At 34.3% G+C, this 18,710-nt stretch overlaps 2 protein-coding genes across 3 annotated transcripts; one reads left to right on the forward strand and one right to left on the reverse strand.

Moving 5' to 3' along the window:
• The first annotated feature begins 513 nt into the window (after positions 1-513).
• LOC130806122 (polyamine oxidase 2-like) lies at positions 514-7,001 on the forward strand. Its single transcript, XM_057671067.1, has 10 exons — positions 514-1,091; positions 3,403-3,518; positions 4,270-4,358; positions 4,622-4,735; positions 4,846-4,933; positions 5,051-5,136; positions 5,219-5,321; positions 5,508-5,605; positions 5,684-6,113; positions 6,531-7,001. Exons 1-10 carry the CDS (start codon positions 1,049-1,051, stop codon positions 6,834-6,836), a joined length of 1,473 nt encoding a protein of 490 aa, XP_057527050.1. The 5' UTR covers positions 514-1,048; the 3' UTR covers positions 6,837-7,001.
• An 838-nt stretch (positions 7,002-7,839) lies between these two features.
• Positions 7,840-14,997, reverse strand: LOC130806121 (protein NPG1). 2 transcript variants are annotated; one of them, XM_057671066.1, is made up of 7 exons: positions 14,693-14,997; positions 14,513-14,577; positions 13,223-13,460; positions 12,435-12,687; positions 10,987-12,197; positions 10,138-10,285; positions 7,840-8,841 (listed from the first exon to the last, which is right to left on the reverse strand). In XM_057671066.1, the coding sequence occupies exons 3-7, from the start codon at positions 13,394-13,396 to the stop codon at positions 8,522-8,524; spliced, it is 2,106 nt and encodes a 701-aa protein (XP_057527049.1). In that variant the 5' UTR covers positions 13,397-13,460; positions 14,513-14,577; positions 14,693-14,997; the 3' UTR covers positions 7,840-8,521. The 2 variants fall into 2 exon arrangements, with proteins under 2 accessions (XP_057527049.1, XP_057527047.1); XM_057671064.1 differs by having other exon boundaries at positions 7,841-8,841; positions 13,223-13,416.
• Positions 14,998-18,710: the final 3,713 nt, after the last annotated feature.

The raw sequence follows: 18,710 nt of genomic DNA on the forward strand, positions 1-18,710 counted from the left end.
TTATAAATAATCACTTTAATACAATAAATATGCATTAGAACAACTCAATAGAAATAGTGATCATGGCCATATTAGATTTTATAAGTTGGTGACCAAAAAATTATTATCTTATTCATTAGCATATATTACCACAATTTTCTCAAAAATAACATAAAATCACAAAAAATGTTTGATCTTTCTTCTAATTTCACCACACATACATTACCAAATTGTGTCTCATTTTATTAGGCCCATTATAATTGAAATTAGCATATCCACTATATTTAAATTAATATTAAGTTTATAAATATTTTTATAGGAAAAATAATATATATAAATATACAATTATTAAGACTATATATAAGCGTTAAATTCGTCTTAAAAAATAGTTATCTTATAATTTCAATGCAAATAATGCATGTACACAAATAACAGTGTAATTAATAAAATACTTATTTTTTTACTAATATTTTTACATTCATACTTCATATATAATAGTACTTCATACACGTCCTATATACCATTTCTCCTATTTTAATTTTTTTTAAAAAATTAATTTAGTTTTTTTGCCTATAAATACATATTCACCCTTGCCAAAAATCATTACCAAACCCATCACGTATTCTTCTCTATCCTCTCCCTTAAAATTCCCATCTTCAAATAATTTCAACTTTACTCTTAATTTCCCAAATCCTGAAAATCAAAACCCTTTTACTTGAAAATCGAAACCCATCAAATCCCAGAATTTGATTTCTGCCAAAACCCATCGAATTTTCATCCACCATTGTTGTGTCAGTGTGTAAATTTGCCCAAAATCGATTGAATTAATACAAAGAAAACAAGCAGACGCATGAACTGGTTGAAATCAAATCTGGGATTTTTATCGTCAAATTCAAATCACTTCATAACTTGTCTTTTGATCTTTATTCATTATTCACCTCAATTGCGCCCTGCTTTTTTATTATTTAATCTCACCAATCAACCCCTTAATTCACCATTAATTTCATCTAATTCAATTTTAAATAACTTGAATTCTTTTTAATTTGTGACGATCAATCATCACCAGTCAATGGAGCTCAAGAACAACAAGCGTAATCGTCAATTGCATCAAGGTATAGTCTTTATTTTACTAGAAAATACCTAATTTTTTATTTTTTTCCTTTGGAAGTAGTAGAAATAGATGGAGAATGACCACTGATTAGTGGGGTCCACTATTTAGAGCCTTATTTTTTGTGTGGTGGGTATTTGATGTGAAATTTTGCATTGAAAATATCAAAATGTTGTAATCAGAGTATAGTTATGATTTGTCAGTTTGACCCCCCCAAAGGATCTTAACTTTACTGCTGTAATTTTGTTCTTGCAAGACGTTAAAAACCTTTTCACTTATTATAGCTGTATGATCTAATCAGTTGAATTTAGGGTTCTAATTAACTAATTGTGTATCATGATTCATGATCCAAAGCTTGCTTGACTTGATTCCATTTGCTAATTTTTGGGTGAAAAATTGTGGGGGTTTTGATCGGATCGAGTTTGAGTTTGAGTTGGTTTTTAGTTGTTGAATTTAGTAAGCATGTTTAGTTTGGTTTGACTCAATAGAGTTTTAGATTTTTGGTCAAGATTTATTCGAATTTTGATGGAGTCTAGTTTGAGTTTGAGTTGGTTATTGTTATATCAATACTCATGCTTGATTCGATACAACTCTTGATCGAGTTTTGATCAAGTCGAGTTTGAGTTGCTAATGAGTTGTTGGATTAAATAAGAACATCCTTGGGTGGATTAATGGTTGGTGTAGCTAAGATACTTATGAATTATGATGATTAAGGGTCCTTTTTTACATAAGAAACGAGCTTGAAGTTTTGAACTTTGGGAGGGTTTTGGATTTACTCTGGTACATCAGGCTCGTTAGCCTTTGAGTGTTTTTAAAGACAAGTAGAATTATATTTTAGGGGCAAATTCCAAACTAAATAATTGGGTTAAGTTGATAATATGATTTTTATTTGACCTAGTTGATGACAAATGTTTGGACTATTGAAGGGACAACTTTTTATATTGTTTCAATGGTTGGATGCTTGAAGTCTTGTTTGTTTGAGATTCAAAGGTAAGGAGAATTCCCTCCGGTCAATGGGAGGACTAATTGGGGAGGACGAATTGATCTTATGTGGTGATAATCAAACCTCTATTACAAGGGTGCAAAGGGAAACCTTCAACCAGTAGACCAACCCATGATTCTTTCGAAGCATAGATTAGTTATTTTTGTTTGCTTATTTTTTGGAGGCAATTTACATTGAGGTACACGAAATGGAAGTTTGTAGGAACTTGGTAAGTGTTGAAAGAGTTTATTCATGTGCTAGAACTCTATATGGAAAAACTTATCATGTTGAAGTTGATGTCTTAGGTCAATTAGGAAGCATCCAGAACTTGTATGCTGACATCAGGACTCTATAAAAACCAGTTTTTGCTGATCTTTGTTATTATACATCTTTTCAGTTGTTGAAATGTAGTCCCCTATTGTCTTAGGAGATCAAGAACGTATAAACATAATATATTAACTCCTATATATTTAGAAAAACAAGTGTTGATGATAGTTGATTGTTCTGTTCTATAGGTTTAGTTGGTATCGGTATATATTTACGGATGTGTGCGAACAAACACTCATGCTAACTGTTTAGAAGTAGGGGTTTGTTGTTTGTGAAACAATAGCAACTACTACTACTTGATAGCTTTAGGAGGTCTACTCTTTTTGTGGTTAAAAGCAATGAGATCAAAATACTAGTAAATGAACCTTCGATATCATATTAAATCTAGAGTTAAGACGCAAACAATAAGAATACTTAAAGTGATGATAAGAAATTGTGAAAAATATTACTCCCTCCGTCCCAATGTTATTTGTATATTTATTTTTGGATTATCGCAATTTAGTTCATACATTTTCGTTTAGACTGAGTTTTAATCCTGGAAAATATACAATTTGATCTAATTTACGCATTTACACACTATTTTGTTTAATAATAACTATGATGATTTTAATTTCTGTACAACCTTACCCTCAATTTTCAACCTCTACACTCCAAACAAACTGAGCCAAAACCCTTATGTATCAATTAATATGGGCGAAGGAAGTATTTATTTGCTTTTCTCGAATAACTAATAATGCTTTATAGGTGACAATCTCTTTCTTTCTATGGTAAGGCTTTATTTATATTGTTTTTTTCATGAAATTTAGTTAAGGAAAATGAGATCAAAGTTTTTTACTTCTCCTAGTAACTCCCATTTATTCGGGCTAAAACAAACAAGGAAAAGTGAATCCTTGAGTTTAGATCAAGAGAAAGTTATATAAAAACATTGCAGCTTGATCTGTTATTGCTTGATACACATTAGTTTCTTTGGTTTTTTGCACTTCTCTGAACGTACCGTATTCTGCAGGTCTTTGCTACTCTACAATGGAGGGGAAGCAGGCTACATCACCATCTGTCATAGTTATAGGTTCTGGTATGGCTGGTATTGCTGCAGCTCGCACTCTTTTTGACGCTTCATTTCAGGTGCGTGCAACCATATATTTCCTATATGCAAAATTTCAACAAAATATTGTGAATTTCTAACTTATCAGATGGGAGCTATTAAATGTATTTCTTGACCGTGCAAAATCTTTTTTCATGGCCTATTAAATGTATTTCTTGACCTTTACTTTTTTTCCCAAGTATTTATAAAAAGTTAATATTTTGTGATAGGCAGAAAAACAAATTTAACAAGTTCCTTATAATAAAGTATTAGTAACAAAAATGTGGTCAATGACTCAACGTAGACCCTGAAAAAGAATTTTTATATGTATAAAAAACTGAGAGCATCTAGCTCTAACATTTGTTTTTGTACTTTTGAAAATTCTCATTTTCGTCAAATGCCCACTATTACTTTGCTTTTAGATGTATATATCTGATAATTTTAAATGGGTCATTGAGCTGTCTGCACTACTTGGTTATTGTGAAGTTGCATTACTTGAATAACGTTTTAATGGTTAATAGGATATGATCTCTCTGTTTTCGCAAGGGTAAGGCTGTGCACGTTGAAGCCCCTTATCCTGCGTAGGGCAGGAGCTTTGTTAGAGGTAACGGGTGCTGCTGATGCTCAAATTGAGATTATATACATTCCTGCACACCATCTTGTATCTTAATCATGTCATTCTATGACCCATCACGGAGTGGCTGGAGACCCCTATAATATTTTATTTTGTCACTTCATATTTTGTTACCAAGGTTATTTTTGTTAATGAAGATACATATCCTGAATTTTCAGGTGACGGTGTTGGAGTCACGTGATAGAGTTGGGGGTCGAGTATGCACAGATTACACATTCGGGTTTCCAGTTGACCTTGGTGCTTCATGGTAAGTTTCGTAAGGACATGAACGCTTTTATTTATATTGGACTTCATGGTATATGTGGGTTATGGTCAGCTTGTATGAGCGTTGAATATGATTATGATGATGATGGTATATGTGGTTTCCTATGCTCCTTCTCCCCTTCGTCTAATATTTTTCAACGTCGGAGCAAAAATTGCCGAATTCATTTAAGGCCCCCCAACTTTGTGGGGCTCCATGCGGTTGAACATGCTCAGAACCTCCCCTGATATTTTTAAATAATTTATCAGGTTGCATGGTGTATGCAATGAGAATCCCTTGGCACCAGTGATTGCTAGACTTGGCCTGCCTCTGTATCGTACTAGCGAAGACAACTCCGTTTTATACGATCACGACTTAGAGAGGTAGCTCTTCAACAACTCATTTTGTAATATATATTTATATGTTCTTCTGTCAATAATTGATACAATCAGAAAATGAGTGGAAGTGGTGTCTTTGTAATACGTTATTGCAGTTATGCTCTCTTTGATTTGGACGGAAATAAGGTGCCACCGGAGCTGGTTGTCAAAGTTGGAGAAACATTTGAAAGTATTCTAAAGGAGGCAAGTTTTAGTTTCGCTCACTATATTTTCGTCTTTTTACTTACCATGAATCACACTATATTTACCTCTTGATTCCCATGTGGGTGTCACAAACTCTGATGGTTTTTTGGTATTCAGACGGAAAAAGTACGGGAGGAATGTGTTGAGGACATGTCTATAAAACAAGCCATTACAGTTGTCTTTGAAAGAAGACCCGATTTGAAGTATGTAGTAATCTTTTCTTTTGTAAGTTCGATCTTCTGATAGTGAAATAATTATTTATTTCAAACGATAATACAATGGCAGGTTAGAGGGACTTCCTCATAAGGTACTACAGTGGTACTTATGTAGGATGGAGGGCTGGTTTGCCGCAGACGCCGAGACTATATCTCTTAAGGCTTGGGATGAGGTATGTGTTATCCATCCTGTTGTAAGCTTCGATGCTGTGGGGCGGGCTATAGATTTTCCAATTATGCGGTGTCGGGATTTTGACGGCATCTATATTTCTAAAACCACCCGAAATTAGGCTCTTTTTCATTTGAAGTTTTGACGTTGGTTTTTCATTGTCGACTTCTGTTGGTTTCTTGATTTGTAGGAAGTCCTCCTCCCCGGTGGACATGGGCTTATGGTGCGAGGATACCTCCCTGTTATAAACACACTTGCCAAGGGTCTAGATATTCGTCTGAACCACAGGTTTGAATTTATATGCAAAACCATTATATTTTGTGTTGGTTTGTTTTGTAGCATTATTGACTGTTTCCTGTCGTGCAGAGTAACAAAGATTACGAGGCATCACAGTGGGGTGAAGGTAACCGTAGAAAATGGAGCTACTTTTGTAGCTGATGCTGCGGTTATTGCTGTTCCTCTCGGTGTTCTAAAAGCTGATATAATTAAGTTCGAACCGAAGCTTCCAGAATGGAAAGCAGATGCCATCTCTAATCTAGGAGTCGGGATCGAGAACAAGTTAATTTTGCACTTTGAAAAGGTCTTCTGGCCAAGTGTGGAGTTTCTAGGTGTGGTTGCCGAGACTTCGTATGGGTGTAGTTACTTTTTGAATCTTCACAAGGCTACTGGTCATCGTGTTCTTGTATATATGCCTGCTGGAAAGTTGGCCAAGGACATCGAAAAAATGTCTGATGAAGCCGCTGTCGATTTTGCTTTTAAGCAGTTGAAAACAATTCTTCCTGATGCTTCCGCACCTGTAAGTTTTCTATTCTTGTTTCAAAAATCCGCCTTTTGGTTATCTTATACTTCATTAAATGACTCCCACCGGGTTTTGGGGGTCGGATCAGTGTAACATAATTCGCTTTTTAAATTTGCGAATTGCTCAATTTGCCCTAAAATAGCCCCAAACCGATCATAATTCGCAATTTTCAATTCGCTATTCGTGTGGATATTAGCGAATCATGTGACACTGGTTCGGATGTATCATTACTCATGTATGCAACTTTATCCTTGTTAGTGATAGCAAAGAGATTGTTTCCAATCGATCCTTAGTAGCAAACTCATTTGCAACTTCACATGAATAAAAAATGAACGTGATTCAATGAACCCTTTTGTATTCTCGAAGATAAAAATTTGACTGAATCTGAACTTATGCACGCTACTATATTTGCAGATTCAGTATTTAGTGTCGCATTGGGGATCGGATATGAACTCTCTAGGCTCCTACAGTTACGATACTGTCGGCAAGCCACATGATTTATACGAAAGGCTTAGAGTTCCCGTTGACAACTTATTCTTTGCGGGGGAGGCTACAAGCTCAAGTTATCCTGGTTCAGTTCATGGCGCATATTCTACCGGCCTACAAGCAGCCGAGGACTGCAGAATGCGTGTCCTCGAACGATATGGCGAGTTGGACTTGTTCCAGCCTGTTATGGGCGAGGACTCGATTAGCATCCCTCTCCTTATTTCTAGGATGTGATCACAGCATCTGTGATTATGTACTAAAATTGTGGCTGTTGGTTAATGCCAATTACTGATCTTGCTTTGTAATTTATATTTTGTGTGAACAGTCTTTGTTTATGTATTTGTGATCAACTTTCTTGAACTGCAAATGTTTATAAATAAGGTTTTCGACTTTTCGTTCTTTTGAGTTTGCGACAAATACTCTAAGGAGTAAGGACTCTATATCATTTGTTTGGTACTCTTATAAATGAAGGTTAGGACAATGATTTTGGTTTAAGTTTCTACTGTATCATTACCATAGTAATCAAACTTTTATTCAAGCACGCCTTTTGTTTGTAGCTTTACATTGTAGATTTCCCAAGTCATCAAGAAGTTATAGATGTGAATGAATCTTGTAAGGAAAAGAAAGATATTACTGAGTTGTATAAACTGATCACTTTAATGTCAAAAGTAATTATTTTCAAGTCAAAATTGATTACTTTTAGAATAAAATTGAAATTTTTTATATTAATTAATTTATTTAAGGCTTATTTTACATTGAAATTAATAACTTTAATATCATAATTGAGACCCTTAAAGTCAATATTTAATTTTTATTTTTTAACTTTTGGATTTGAGGCCATTCTAGTTTTTAATTTTTAGGCCGGCCTATATAAACGGTCTCAATATGAAATCACCACTCGCAAGTTTTTATGGCAAGTGAAAGAAAAAGCTCTCCCATTAGACGTAAAAATGTTTCACTCAATGTGAGGGCTTAATCATGTTTCACTCTATATACAAGTAACTTCGATTTAACGGTAAAAAGCTCACCTTTTCATATAAATTCAACGGTGGCAAAACCTTAACCTCAACTATATGAGATTGTCGATAAAGTAAAATAAATCAACGTGAGAGATCATCAATAATTTAATACTTCTATGCACTGCATTATGATAGCCCTTTTTTATGATACTAATCTACCACTAAGAACATCAAATTGATGTTCGTAATTATAGATTAGTATCAAAAATAAAGGCCGAACAAAACAAGCTTATATCAGCGACGATCTCTTATGTAGATATATTTTGATTCATTAACCAAAAATTTATAGTTCTATAGTTTCGAAAAGGGGAGGAAAGGCAACCCCAGTGTTGGCTCTACCGATTCGGGTTACAAAAGCTGAATTTAAAGGGTGAAAATAGCAAAAATGAAACAATCAATTATTCTATATGTATCAAAAATAATCAAATGTAATTAGTAATATTTACACAATCTTAGCAGAACCACAGATTCATAACAACTAATTCGCCTTTTCTTCGGTGCAGACGAGACCACAACTCCTCGGTTATATCTTCATTCACTCGCCATCTCGTTCAACCGTGTATTCGGTAGTTCATACGAAGTATTCCTAAATTTTTTTCTAAACGAAAATATTGAAATGAATTTATGATACAAAATCGTCTTTTATACTAGAATCCTGGTTTGAGCTAGATGTATCGGCTATGAAGATGATGACCTATTAGAATTTAACTTATATCATGGATATACATTTTTGCGCATATCCGTTTCATGACCCACACTCCAAAACCGAAAATAAAGAAAAAGAGAACGAAAGGGAGAAAAGACGGGAAAATATTGGAATAGATTCGAAAGAATACCTTCGGTACATTCTTGTTTGGGGAAAATTGTGTACTGTGGAGTGCAGCAATTGTTGGGGTAGAGTTAAAGAATAGAGCTAAAGCTTTCGATAGGATCGGATTCTTCGAGCATAGAGGCTGCTTGGAAGCACTCGGCAGCATCGGAATATCGCCCATCGTCTTTGTGTACCATTCCAAGGTAATACCAAGCGTTACGGTTCGTAGGATCAAACCTTAGTGCATCGGACAACACATTTCTCGCCACCGGCAATGCTTGTGGACCCATTTTCGACAACAATGCACCTAGTAATATCTTGCACGGCACATATTCGGGGTCCAAAAAGACAGCATTCGTATAAGCAGCCAACGCTTCCTTTATTGATCCCCGTCCTTCATTCATGATACCTAGCAAAATTTCACATATTTTAACTCCAAGAAAAGCAATTCCCGTCTAAAAATTTCTAGTCATGTACTATAAAAGTTTATGAAGCCCTCGAAACTCGCCTGGGTGAGAGCCAGTTAGTGGCATTGTAGTAACGGAATGTTAGAAATTTATTCAAATTCATTATCAAAAGGGTTTGAGCTCTAGTCAAAACAATTCGAAAGGGGATCTAGTATAACCGGGGAATCATGATATCCTAACATGCATTTCTTACAAAACCTCCTACCCTTATCGATTATCTATTCTACTAACAAACTACATCGAGAATCAACACCTAAAATTCAGCAGAACAGGTACACTTTCCTGAATAGTGGCAGTAAAATAAGTGATATAAATCGGGGGTGGGGGTGGGCGGGGAGGAAGGTTTCAATACAATGAAAAGCACGGCCGACCTTGCGATTTGAGAGGCTCGAGGCGAGACATTAATTATGGAGTCTAATTACTTAATACACTATTATAGGCACCTAATTATTAAATATTAAAACGTCGTTTTTCTAATTTTTTGGATAGGCCTAGGGCAGATGCCCCTCTTGCCCCCTAATAGGGCCGAATGGTTTGCTGACTTTCTTGTTAGCCTGCTAAGTGCTACGTTGTACACAACTAAGGTGTAGCAAGATTGCTGCTAAAGGATGTTAGTTCATATATTCTTTTGGGCGTTCTAACAATCATTTCCATCCATTATACGATTAAAAATATCTCAAGGATTGTGACTTGTGAGTTGCGATACTCTCATATTTGACAGTAAAGACGGGGATGATGTAAAGACCAATGATATTTCTGAATCCTGCCATTGATGGGTTCTGAAAGACTCATGAAGCATTATCCTGGACAATGACAGAGGCTATTTCACAGAAAAAAAAAATCCCAGCTAAAATGTCAGAATAAAGAAAAAAAGGGTTTGATAGGCGTTTTCTAGGTTTTCTTCTCTATTTATGCGACAATAAGATGAATGCTGAATCCAATGCAATCATTCTGCGTAAAGGTGTTCATTCGGGTCATCGGGTCAATTTCGGGTCGGTTCAAAATTGGGTTTTGTGTCGACATTGATTTTTACATCATTTTAAATTCATTTTGAAGTTGAGTTGAGTCGGGTTCGGTTTCAATGTCGGGTAATATCGGGTCATTGGGTCCTCTAATTCTGTGGTGCAAAATTGAATTTAACAGCCTTCTAATAAATTGATCCACACAATTGAAAACAATCGCAGCAAACGAATCATTAAATAGTTTCAACTATCTATGAATCAGAAATTTGAACTTGCCTTCAGTGTGTAATGTCTCCGCGGAATATTGTCTAAGAGACACGGCTTTCTCCAAGCAGACTTCAACATCCTTCCAGTGTGAAAGGCCCGAGTATAAATTTGCTAAACCAAGCCAGACTTCGAACTCATTTACTTTATCATCATCAGCCTATCAATACGCGAAAGAGTCACTTTAGAATGCGTCAGGGGTTGGATATAATTTATCAAGAAAAAACAAAAGATGCAACTACAATATCAGTCCTAATCCATAAGGATACCTAGAAAAGCAAATTAGAATACTACATGTACTTTCTTCGTTCTGAAATACTCGCTACATTACGGTTATTGGCACTATTCATCGTTCAAGTTTATTTTATATATTGCGGCTAATGTGTAAGAAACAATATAGTCACGTAGGATCTTATTTGAATCGTCTAATTGCATATTTCTATGATCTTAACATTTTATAATTTTTAATTTTGCGTAATTTGATATATAAATGATCAAAATAAAACATGATTGCGTAAAAAGTCAAATATAGCAAGTACTAACGGAACGAAGGAATTATATATTATGTATAACGTCTCAATTCAAGTAGACACTGAGGAATTATATATTATATATTAATATATATGAGAAGATATTTGACAAATACAAGTCACATGATTATGTGCCCTTCTTATTTACGTGAAGTTGTAGATAAGGATTGCTACCAACAACAACCCTTTTGTTATCGCTAACAAGGGCCAGATTACGTATATCCGACCCCTCAAATAACGCGCGAGTCACTAAATGAAATTGCGGTAATGGAAAAAAAGTCATATGATTAGTGTATCATAAAGAACTCAGATGTGATGGAATCAACCTAACCTGATGATTAGTTTTGACGGGGCCAAATGACTTTCGTTGTGCTTGAACAAGTGCGAGCAGGTAACGGTAAGTTTCAATAGCATCCATAGGTAATGACTGAAAGATCTTGAGCTTTGCTTTGATTCTAAGAAGTGGTCCCTGCTCCCATTTCGCAGTCTCGTCTAAAGCGGCATCAATAACAACTTGGGCTTCTGAGTATCTCTTCTGGGAAGAAAGAAGCAAAGCAAGCAACCGCCAACCCTTTAAAACAGATCCACCGGTTGAATCAATGAACTGCTTCGCATATTGCAACGCAGCATTTACGTTGCGATGTTCTGCGTATTGAACTGCCAACTCGAGAAACAAATCCGGGTTGTTGCTTTCAAAACGTAAGGCCTCTTCCAACGATTTCAAAGCTTCAGATTGCAATATAGACCTTTTGTAGTCCGACGAGCATACTTTAGCTTGCTTTCCATAACAAAGTCCAAGCATCTGTAGAGCAACGCCTTTAAAATGCTCGTCTCTTCCCGATGCTCTACTAATGGCCCTCTTAGCATAAGTCACACCCTCGGATGCCATAAGCGGATCCTCGCCACAAATCTTAGCGGCTAGTAACAAAGCCATAAGATCGTCTGGTCTCTCGTTTTCATGCAAAGACTTCCTTAACAGGTTCAAGGCTTCTATGTTTTCCCGTGCACCACTATGTGAAAGAGCCAAGGCAACCCAACGGTCAATACGGTTAAAAATCCCGGGCATGACCTCTTCAAGTTGCCTTGCCAGTACCGAAGTTTGACTACATAGAGACAATGCAAACGTGAGATGTTCCATAACTGATGGGTCCCATTTGGTCTTGCCAAGCGCACATTTCCGTATGAGAATCATCAAAAGTAGAATCGCCTCTTCTAAATTATTTCGAGGAATATACGACCCATCAATCTGTACAGACAAACTGGGTGCTACAGCCTCCACACCACTATACAGAAGAAAGACTGCAAATTTTTTTTGAATCCTCGCACAGCAATCATTATCAAGGTTCCACTGACTGAGGAGCGCTCGTCTATAAGAAGCAATAGCCTCTTCGTGTGATCCAGCTTGTTTCCACAGCTCGGGAAGGAGTTCTACAGCTTGACTAACCGTCTCTTGCAACCGACCATCCACTTGCAAATCAGGTATGCCATGCAGGAATATCTTTTCTACTGCGTCTAGGACACTATTACATTCACTTGCAGCCTCTGCAACACGAGCAACAACAATTTAGGTGTAAAATTGAATATTTAAACATACCTGTGTTTCTCGGACTCTTCATTTTACTTCACGTACCCGTGTCCGATCCTTGATGCTCGGACATTGGTATGGCACTTAGACACTTCAATTTAGGCGTAAAATTGAATATTTAAACGTATCCGACATCAGTACCGAGTCCAAGTAACATAGATATACACAAAAGTCTTGTAAAAAATGCTCCATACCAGTTAACCTCCCGAGCTTTTGAAGGGATTTGGCCTTCAAATATATGGCTTCAAGAACTAGGCCAGCAGCATGTTGTGGGACATCATGCATAGATTGAGACTGAGGACGACCGCCCTTTTTAGATGTTTTATCTCCTACAGATGGTTGAAATCGCTGTATCGCAGCTTGAAGGTCAATACCTTCAAATACACGAAGAGCACCTTCGACATTACCTCTCTGATACTCCAACCTTCCCAAAAGAGCTCTGGCTTCCTATGATGAAGACATTAAAAATAAACCAATAAAATTAACATTTCGGCAAATTCAAGATAACTAAAGATAGGTACTCCATCTGTCTTTTTGAATTTGTTACAAGTATGTAAAGCTCTCCCTTCGATTCACCAAATTCAAGGAACAGAGGGAGTGATAGTTGGAATCTCTCTTTATCTCTTAGAAACATACGCCCCCTTACACGAGAGCCCTATGGGCTAGAAGTGTGGATGCAACACAGGCCTCCGCATACCTGGCGCTAAATATTCCACTTTAAAGAGGGGTGGTTGAAATTCAAACCCGTCAACTCTTGTCACGTTGGTTACTGATACCATGTCAAAGAACCAAATCAGCCAAAAGCTTAAGATGATGGTTGAGGCACCAGCATATGTTATATGCTCTAGCAGAGCATGATTTCATACAATGCATGATCAAATTATTTATCCAACCTAAAACACTTTCCTACCATCAATGTTTGCCACCATATTAAAACCAAATCAATGAGAAGGTAAAAAAAAAAAGAAGAAAGAAAATCTACTTCAAAATTGAGAGATAAACCCTCGCGCAACGATGATTCGGCTTCCTGAATATTGCCTTCATCAAGTTTGGCTTCAACCTCAGCAGTTTTCATGGAATTCCCATTGGCACGGAATTCCCTTTCCCCCGTTTCTTCTTCATGATCGCTTGCAACTGGCGATTGGCTCCCCGGCATGTGCAATAACTTGCAATCACCTGCCCAAATTCACCAAATTATAATTTCCCCTCTTTCTATCTCCCTTCAATCAAAATTTCACCAAAAAATTAGAAAGAAAAAGTATCAACATCAACTCCAACATTATCAGAAGTTCATTGCAGTTCAACAAAAATAACATTTCATTGCCCCATCGCCACAAAAGAAGCTCCCGCCTCAGCAGGGTAAGAAGGTCTAGATGTAATCAAACTTACTCTTACGATAACAAAGAAGTTTCGGGTTGATCCATGATTGACCCACAATTTTATTGCAATATTAACAGAAAACCCATGTCATACTTTCATTTTCAGAGTTTCATTGCAGCTCAGCAACAATAACATTACATTGACCCATCAGAAATTCATAATCAATCATCGTGATTTGTAAATCACCACAAAAGGACAAAAACAATAATAGTAAAATAAACAAGACCAAAAACGGTAAATCAAAATCATAAAAGTCTCACCCTATTAAATCCTACCACATCTTACAAATCATCGTTATTTACTAAGACCTCCTCTTGACCCATTTGCCATTAAAGTAGCTCCCGCCTAGGCGAAGTAAAAGGGTTCAGATGTAAGCAACTCTACCCTTATAATAATAACAAAGAGATTGTTTCAAGTTCATCCATGATTGACCCATGATTTCATTGCAATTTAAACATAAAACCCAGATCATAAAATATTCAGACAAAATAAGGATGGAAAGCTTTCAGCAAAATACCAACAATAATACCACTGTTTGATCAAACTCCCAAATAAAAAAAATGATTTCTTAAACAACATAATATTAATTAATTATAACAAATTATATACACAAAATTTTACATAACAACTTCCAAATATCAAAATGACTAAAAAAAAAAAAACAAACAAATGTGGGATGAAATTAACCTCTAAAAGATGGAATCTTAAAACAAGATCAAAGGTGAAATCTTTCTTTTAACATCTTACAAGAATTTCATGATTCCTTAAACAACATATGAACAAATGATCTATATAAACAATGCAATTATGTGAAAAGATAACAATTCTACATAACAACCTCCAAAAATCAAAATGCGAAAATAAAAAACCCAAAAAATGGGATTAAATTTACCTCAAAAAGATGGAATCTTTAAACAAGATCAAGGTGAAATCTTTCTTCTTCCATCAACTAATTATCTATAAAAACAATGTAATAAAATGAAAAGATGACAATTCTACTTAACAACCTTCAAAAATTAAAATGAAAAATAATTATTAAAAAAAATCCCAACAAAAATGGGATTAAATTTACCTCAAAAAAAGATGGAATCTTTGAACAAGATCAAAGATGAAATCTTTATAATTCTATCTTTCTCCCCTATTTTAATTTCTCTCACCTGAACAGGAATGTGGATGAATAAGATCCGTCAATGGCGGTGAAAATTGGAAAATTGGAAAAATGGGTAATGGAGAAGAAGTGATTGTGCTTGTGATTATGTAAAATATGTAGAAAATATTTGGGTTTGGTTTTGCATTGTTGGCTATTTCCTCTTCTAATAATAACATACACTTCATTACAATTTTCCATTTTATTAGTATATTTAATTAAATTAGTAATTAAGACCTAAGGGGATTCTTCTATCTCTCTCTTAAGTTAAGACACATGCCCTCCCTCTCATGCACTAATCAAGGCTTTATTAATTTGAGTATGACTTATGTAGAAGGTGGACCCTACTTATAAATTTTTTGGGCTATAATGAGTCTGTTAGGCAAATGATTATTAGCTAGAATTGATGAATAGTTTGGCTAGTTAGAAAGTTTAAGTGAAAATCCAATTGTTTAAATTTGTTGATTAAGCCAACTGTTATTGATGTTAAGTAAAAATTATTTGTTGGGTGATTGTTTATTAGAGAAAAGTTGTCAACAAGTTAAAAGCTAATAAAAAACTTTTTGATTTTGGCTTAAAGTGAGCTTCTCGGTGCGCTTAAAAGTCATTTATCAAACATTTTTTTGATTATTTAACAAATTTAAAGACCAAAAGCCAAAAATCTATCAATAACCAAATAAAAAAGTTAAATGTCAAATACTCTTAATATTTTTGACATTTGTTGTCACGTTCCTTTGATTTTGATGCATAACTTGGGGTAAGAGTCAGAGAATCAAGTTTTATCTTAACTAAAATAAATATAATTTTTTCAACCTAAGTATTAAATTCGATTCTCACCAAATGTTTTTCCTTCATCAAAACTATCCTGATTATATAAATTTCTAATCCACCTCCAAGGATATGAGTTGGACTTATCCCTTATTATTCCACTAGTGTGCCTTGGAGGGTTCTAGTACCCATGAATCAATAACTATGGGAAATTTAACCTGGTTATCCTGAGTTTTTAACTTTTTCATGTGGTAAATAAATGTTTTATTAATTTGTATAGTGATTTCGATTTTTCAACTTTTCCATATGATAATAAAAATATTAACTGTTTTGTTAAATTAAGTACTCATTTCGACTAAATTTTCGAAAAAATTGATTTGATGTAGGCCCGTCTAATTCAAGCTATAATCTATTACTAATTTTTTCATCAATTTTTATATACCAAAGAGGATGTTAATTACAGAAGCGATCATATCAATAGTAGTTCGCTTAGTTGGTTAAGTCAACTACTTCTCCTTATAAGATTGTGATACAAACATAGATGAATAGATAAGTGTTCGACTCATTTTATATTACTACAATTTATTTTTTATTCAAGGACATACTAGAAAATCTGTATAGATAAAAAAATATATAAATATTTCTCGTAAAAAGTGAAAATCGATCCATTGCCACAGAAAGAAGTCAATATAGATTGTTGTTAAGCTATAAACTCTTTTGAAAACCATGTTGATGTTGCTTAAGAGTTAAGACATTAAAATTATTTATTCTATATGGTTTGACTTTGACTAAGTGGACAATACCAACCTCTTATTGGCTGTATTACATCAAAGAATATTGCATATAACTGTATAAGAATACCCACCAATGCATCATTAAATACCAAATAATTTGAGTTTATAAATCAAAAAATTATAAACCAAATTAATTAAAACATTTTTGGGTTTTACTTGTATTATTTTCAGGAAGTTTGATGATATTGAAGTAATTTGAAGCAAAGGAAATGGAGGCAATGCTATCAAGTTTAGAGAAGTTTATGTTTGGAAAGAAAGAGATGAGGATAATTATGAAAGTACTTTGTAATGCTTGGAAAAACAACTATTATATACAAGTTGTCAAGACTATTCCTACCATTGGTATGTATGTCTAAGTGCCTTACAACTATTTTATGTATCGGAAAATAGCCTCTTTGTTATCACAAGAATAAGATTGCACACATTTGGCTCGACCTTTAAACAATCATTATTTATAAGCTCGAATTTGGTCAGGTTGTCAAAACTCTTCCCTTCCTATTGTTGGCATGTATGCCTTATTGCCTTACAACTATTTTATGTCTCGAAAAACAACCTTTTTGATATCACGAAGTAAGGTTGCATACATATGATTCGACCTTTTCAACAGTCATCATTTATAAGCTCGAACTTGTTCAAGTGGTCTAAACTCTTCTGACTGTTGGTATGTATGCCTTAATGTCTTATGGCTTGAATACTTGCATTGACACCTGTGTCAACCTAAAAGGGACACTTAAGTTGGATTAATACAAGGCGTAATAACTTAGAAATTTACTATAACCTTAAGGATAAACTTAAATCACAAATTAAAGTATAATAACAATATTCTTAATATAACCATACTTAATAAAAAATAAGTTCATAAACTAATTTGAAGGCTAACATAAGCATATTAATAAAATTCTAACATAAAAATTCTTAGATATACTAACATTCCTAATGTAACGCATAATGCATAAACTAACTAACACTAGTTTATAACATGAATCATACTTAATATCACTAAAATATAATTTTGCACCCAACTTCCTAAACTTGTTCCAAAAATATTAAATTAACATACTAAAAAATACTTTTATCATACACATACTTAATATAATCTTGATCATAATTTCATTAAACTAACTTCCTACTAAAACATATCAACATATTTCATACTTTGCATATTATAAAGTAAATATAATGTAAAATTTCACAAAAAGAGTAGGGTAAGAAGTTATACCATACTAACACCAAGGATTAGTATTAAGTACTAATTAGAAAAATAAGAGTAAGAAATAAGACCCTCTAAGATAGATAATAATGCTTCAAAGATAATTAATCCAAACTCCCAAAATAATGATGATCTTCTAAGCTCCTAAAATAATTAAATCCAAACTCCAAAAATAATGATACTGTATCCAAAGTAATAACCCAATAATGCTCCATAATGATGATGATTTAAGGTAAATAAAGAGTGTTCTAAGTTGCATCTTCTTGAATTTCTTCAACTAATAATAAAGGTATTAAGGTAGTAAGATTCTAATGAAGTGAAAATATAAGAAAGAATATTAGAAAGATTTGATGATGATAATGTAAGTGATCTCATGGCTAAGAGGGGTATTTATAATGGGTTTGGGCAACTTTGTTGTTCATTAGATTGTATAAAAAAGAGTATTAGGAGTATAGAAGAAGGTTAACTTGTGTAAGTGATTTAGAGTGCGTAAGTGAATGTGTAAGAGTTGGAGTGTGTAAGTGAATGTGTAAAAAGTTTGGAGTGTAGAAGAAGGTTAGCTTGTGTAAGGAAATTGTGATAGCTTGTGTAAGTAATAAACATAATGGGTTACTATAGAAAGAATTTTTGTTCATCAAATTTTTGTTCTACTATGTACAAGTGAATATACTTTAAAATAATGGATCATTGTGGAAACACTTCATCCACAATGGTCAAGGTTGTATTATCTTTGTTGTGGAGAGTACTGAAAGAGAAAGAATCATAGAAGCTAGAGATGACCTCCATAGGATGTTGGCTTAGGTTTGTTCTTCTATATTGATTAGATAAATATGTTTGGAATATCAAAATATTCTACTACCTGCTCTATTTTAAGATATTTGGGTGTAATATACATTAGTTAGTATTTAAAGCCTTTATTTTTAAGAATCGTGTATGTATGATAGTACATGTTACACATACTCGAAATCACCCTTGACTTGCAGAAAGAAATAAAATTTTGTTGTGCTCCTCAAAGCTTTTAACCCTAATACAAATGTGCTATGTTTTAAGATATATGTGAATAGAATATGTGTTACTTAGTATATAATGCCCTTATTTTTTAGATGTCGTGTACGATCGAAATTATTATGTGAACATGCTCAGAAACACGTCACTCAACTTTTGTCCCGCT

This window comes from Amaranthus tricolor, chromosome 2 (assembly GCF_026212465.1).
Source record: "Amaranthus tricolor cultivar Red isolate AtriRed21 chromosome 2, ASM2621246v1, whole genome shotgun sequence".
In the NCBI taxonomy this organism is placed as follows: domain Eukaryota; kingdom Viridiplantae; phylum Streptophyta; class Magnoliopsida; order Caryophyllales; family Amaranthaceae; genus Amaranthus; species Amaranthus tricolor.

What these genes read in the sequence shown, in the direction of transcription:
- LOC130806122 (XM_057671067.1), top strand. Translation starts at nt 1,049, where the DNA reads ATGGAGCTCAAGAACAACAAGCGTAATCGTCAATTGCATCAAG. An exon ending in TAATCGTCAATTGCATCAAG is followed by an intron (nt 1,092 to 3,402) that starts GTATAGTCTTTA and finishes CGTATTCTGCAG; the next exon opens with GTCTTTGCTACTCTACAATG. An exon ending in TTTTTGACGCTTCATTTCAG is followed by an intron (nt 3,519 to 4,269) that starts GTGCGTGCAACC and finishes CTGAATTTTCAG; the next exon opens with GTGACGGTGTTGGAGTCACG.
- LOC130806121 (XM_057671066.1), bottom strand. Translation starts at nt 13,396, where the DNA reads ATGCCGGGGAGCCAATCGCCAGTTGCAAGCGATCATGAAGAAGAAACG. An exon ending in AAAGCTCGGGAGGTTAACTG is followed by an intron (nt 12,198 to 12,434) that starts GTATGGAGCATT and finishes CTCGTGTTGCAG; the next exon opens with AGGCTGCAAGTGAATGTAAT. An exon ending in GGAGACATTACACACTGAAG is followed by an intron (nt 8,842 to 10,137) that starts GCAAGTTCAAAT and finishes AAATTTTGCTAG; the next exon opens with GTATCATGAATGAAGGACGG.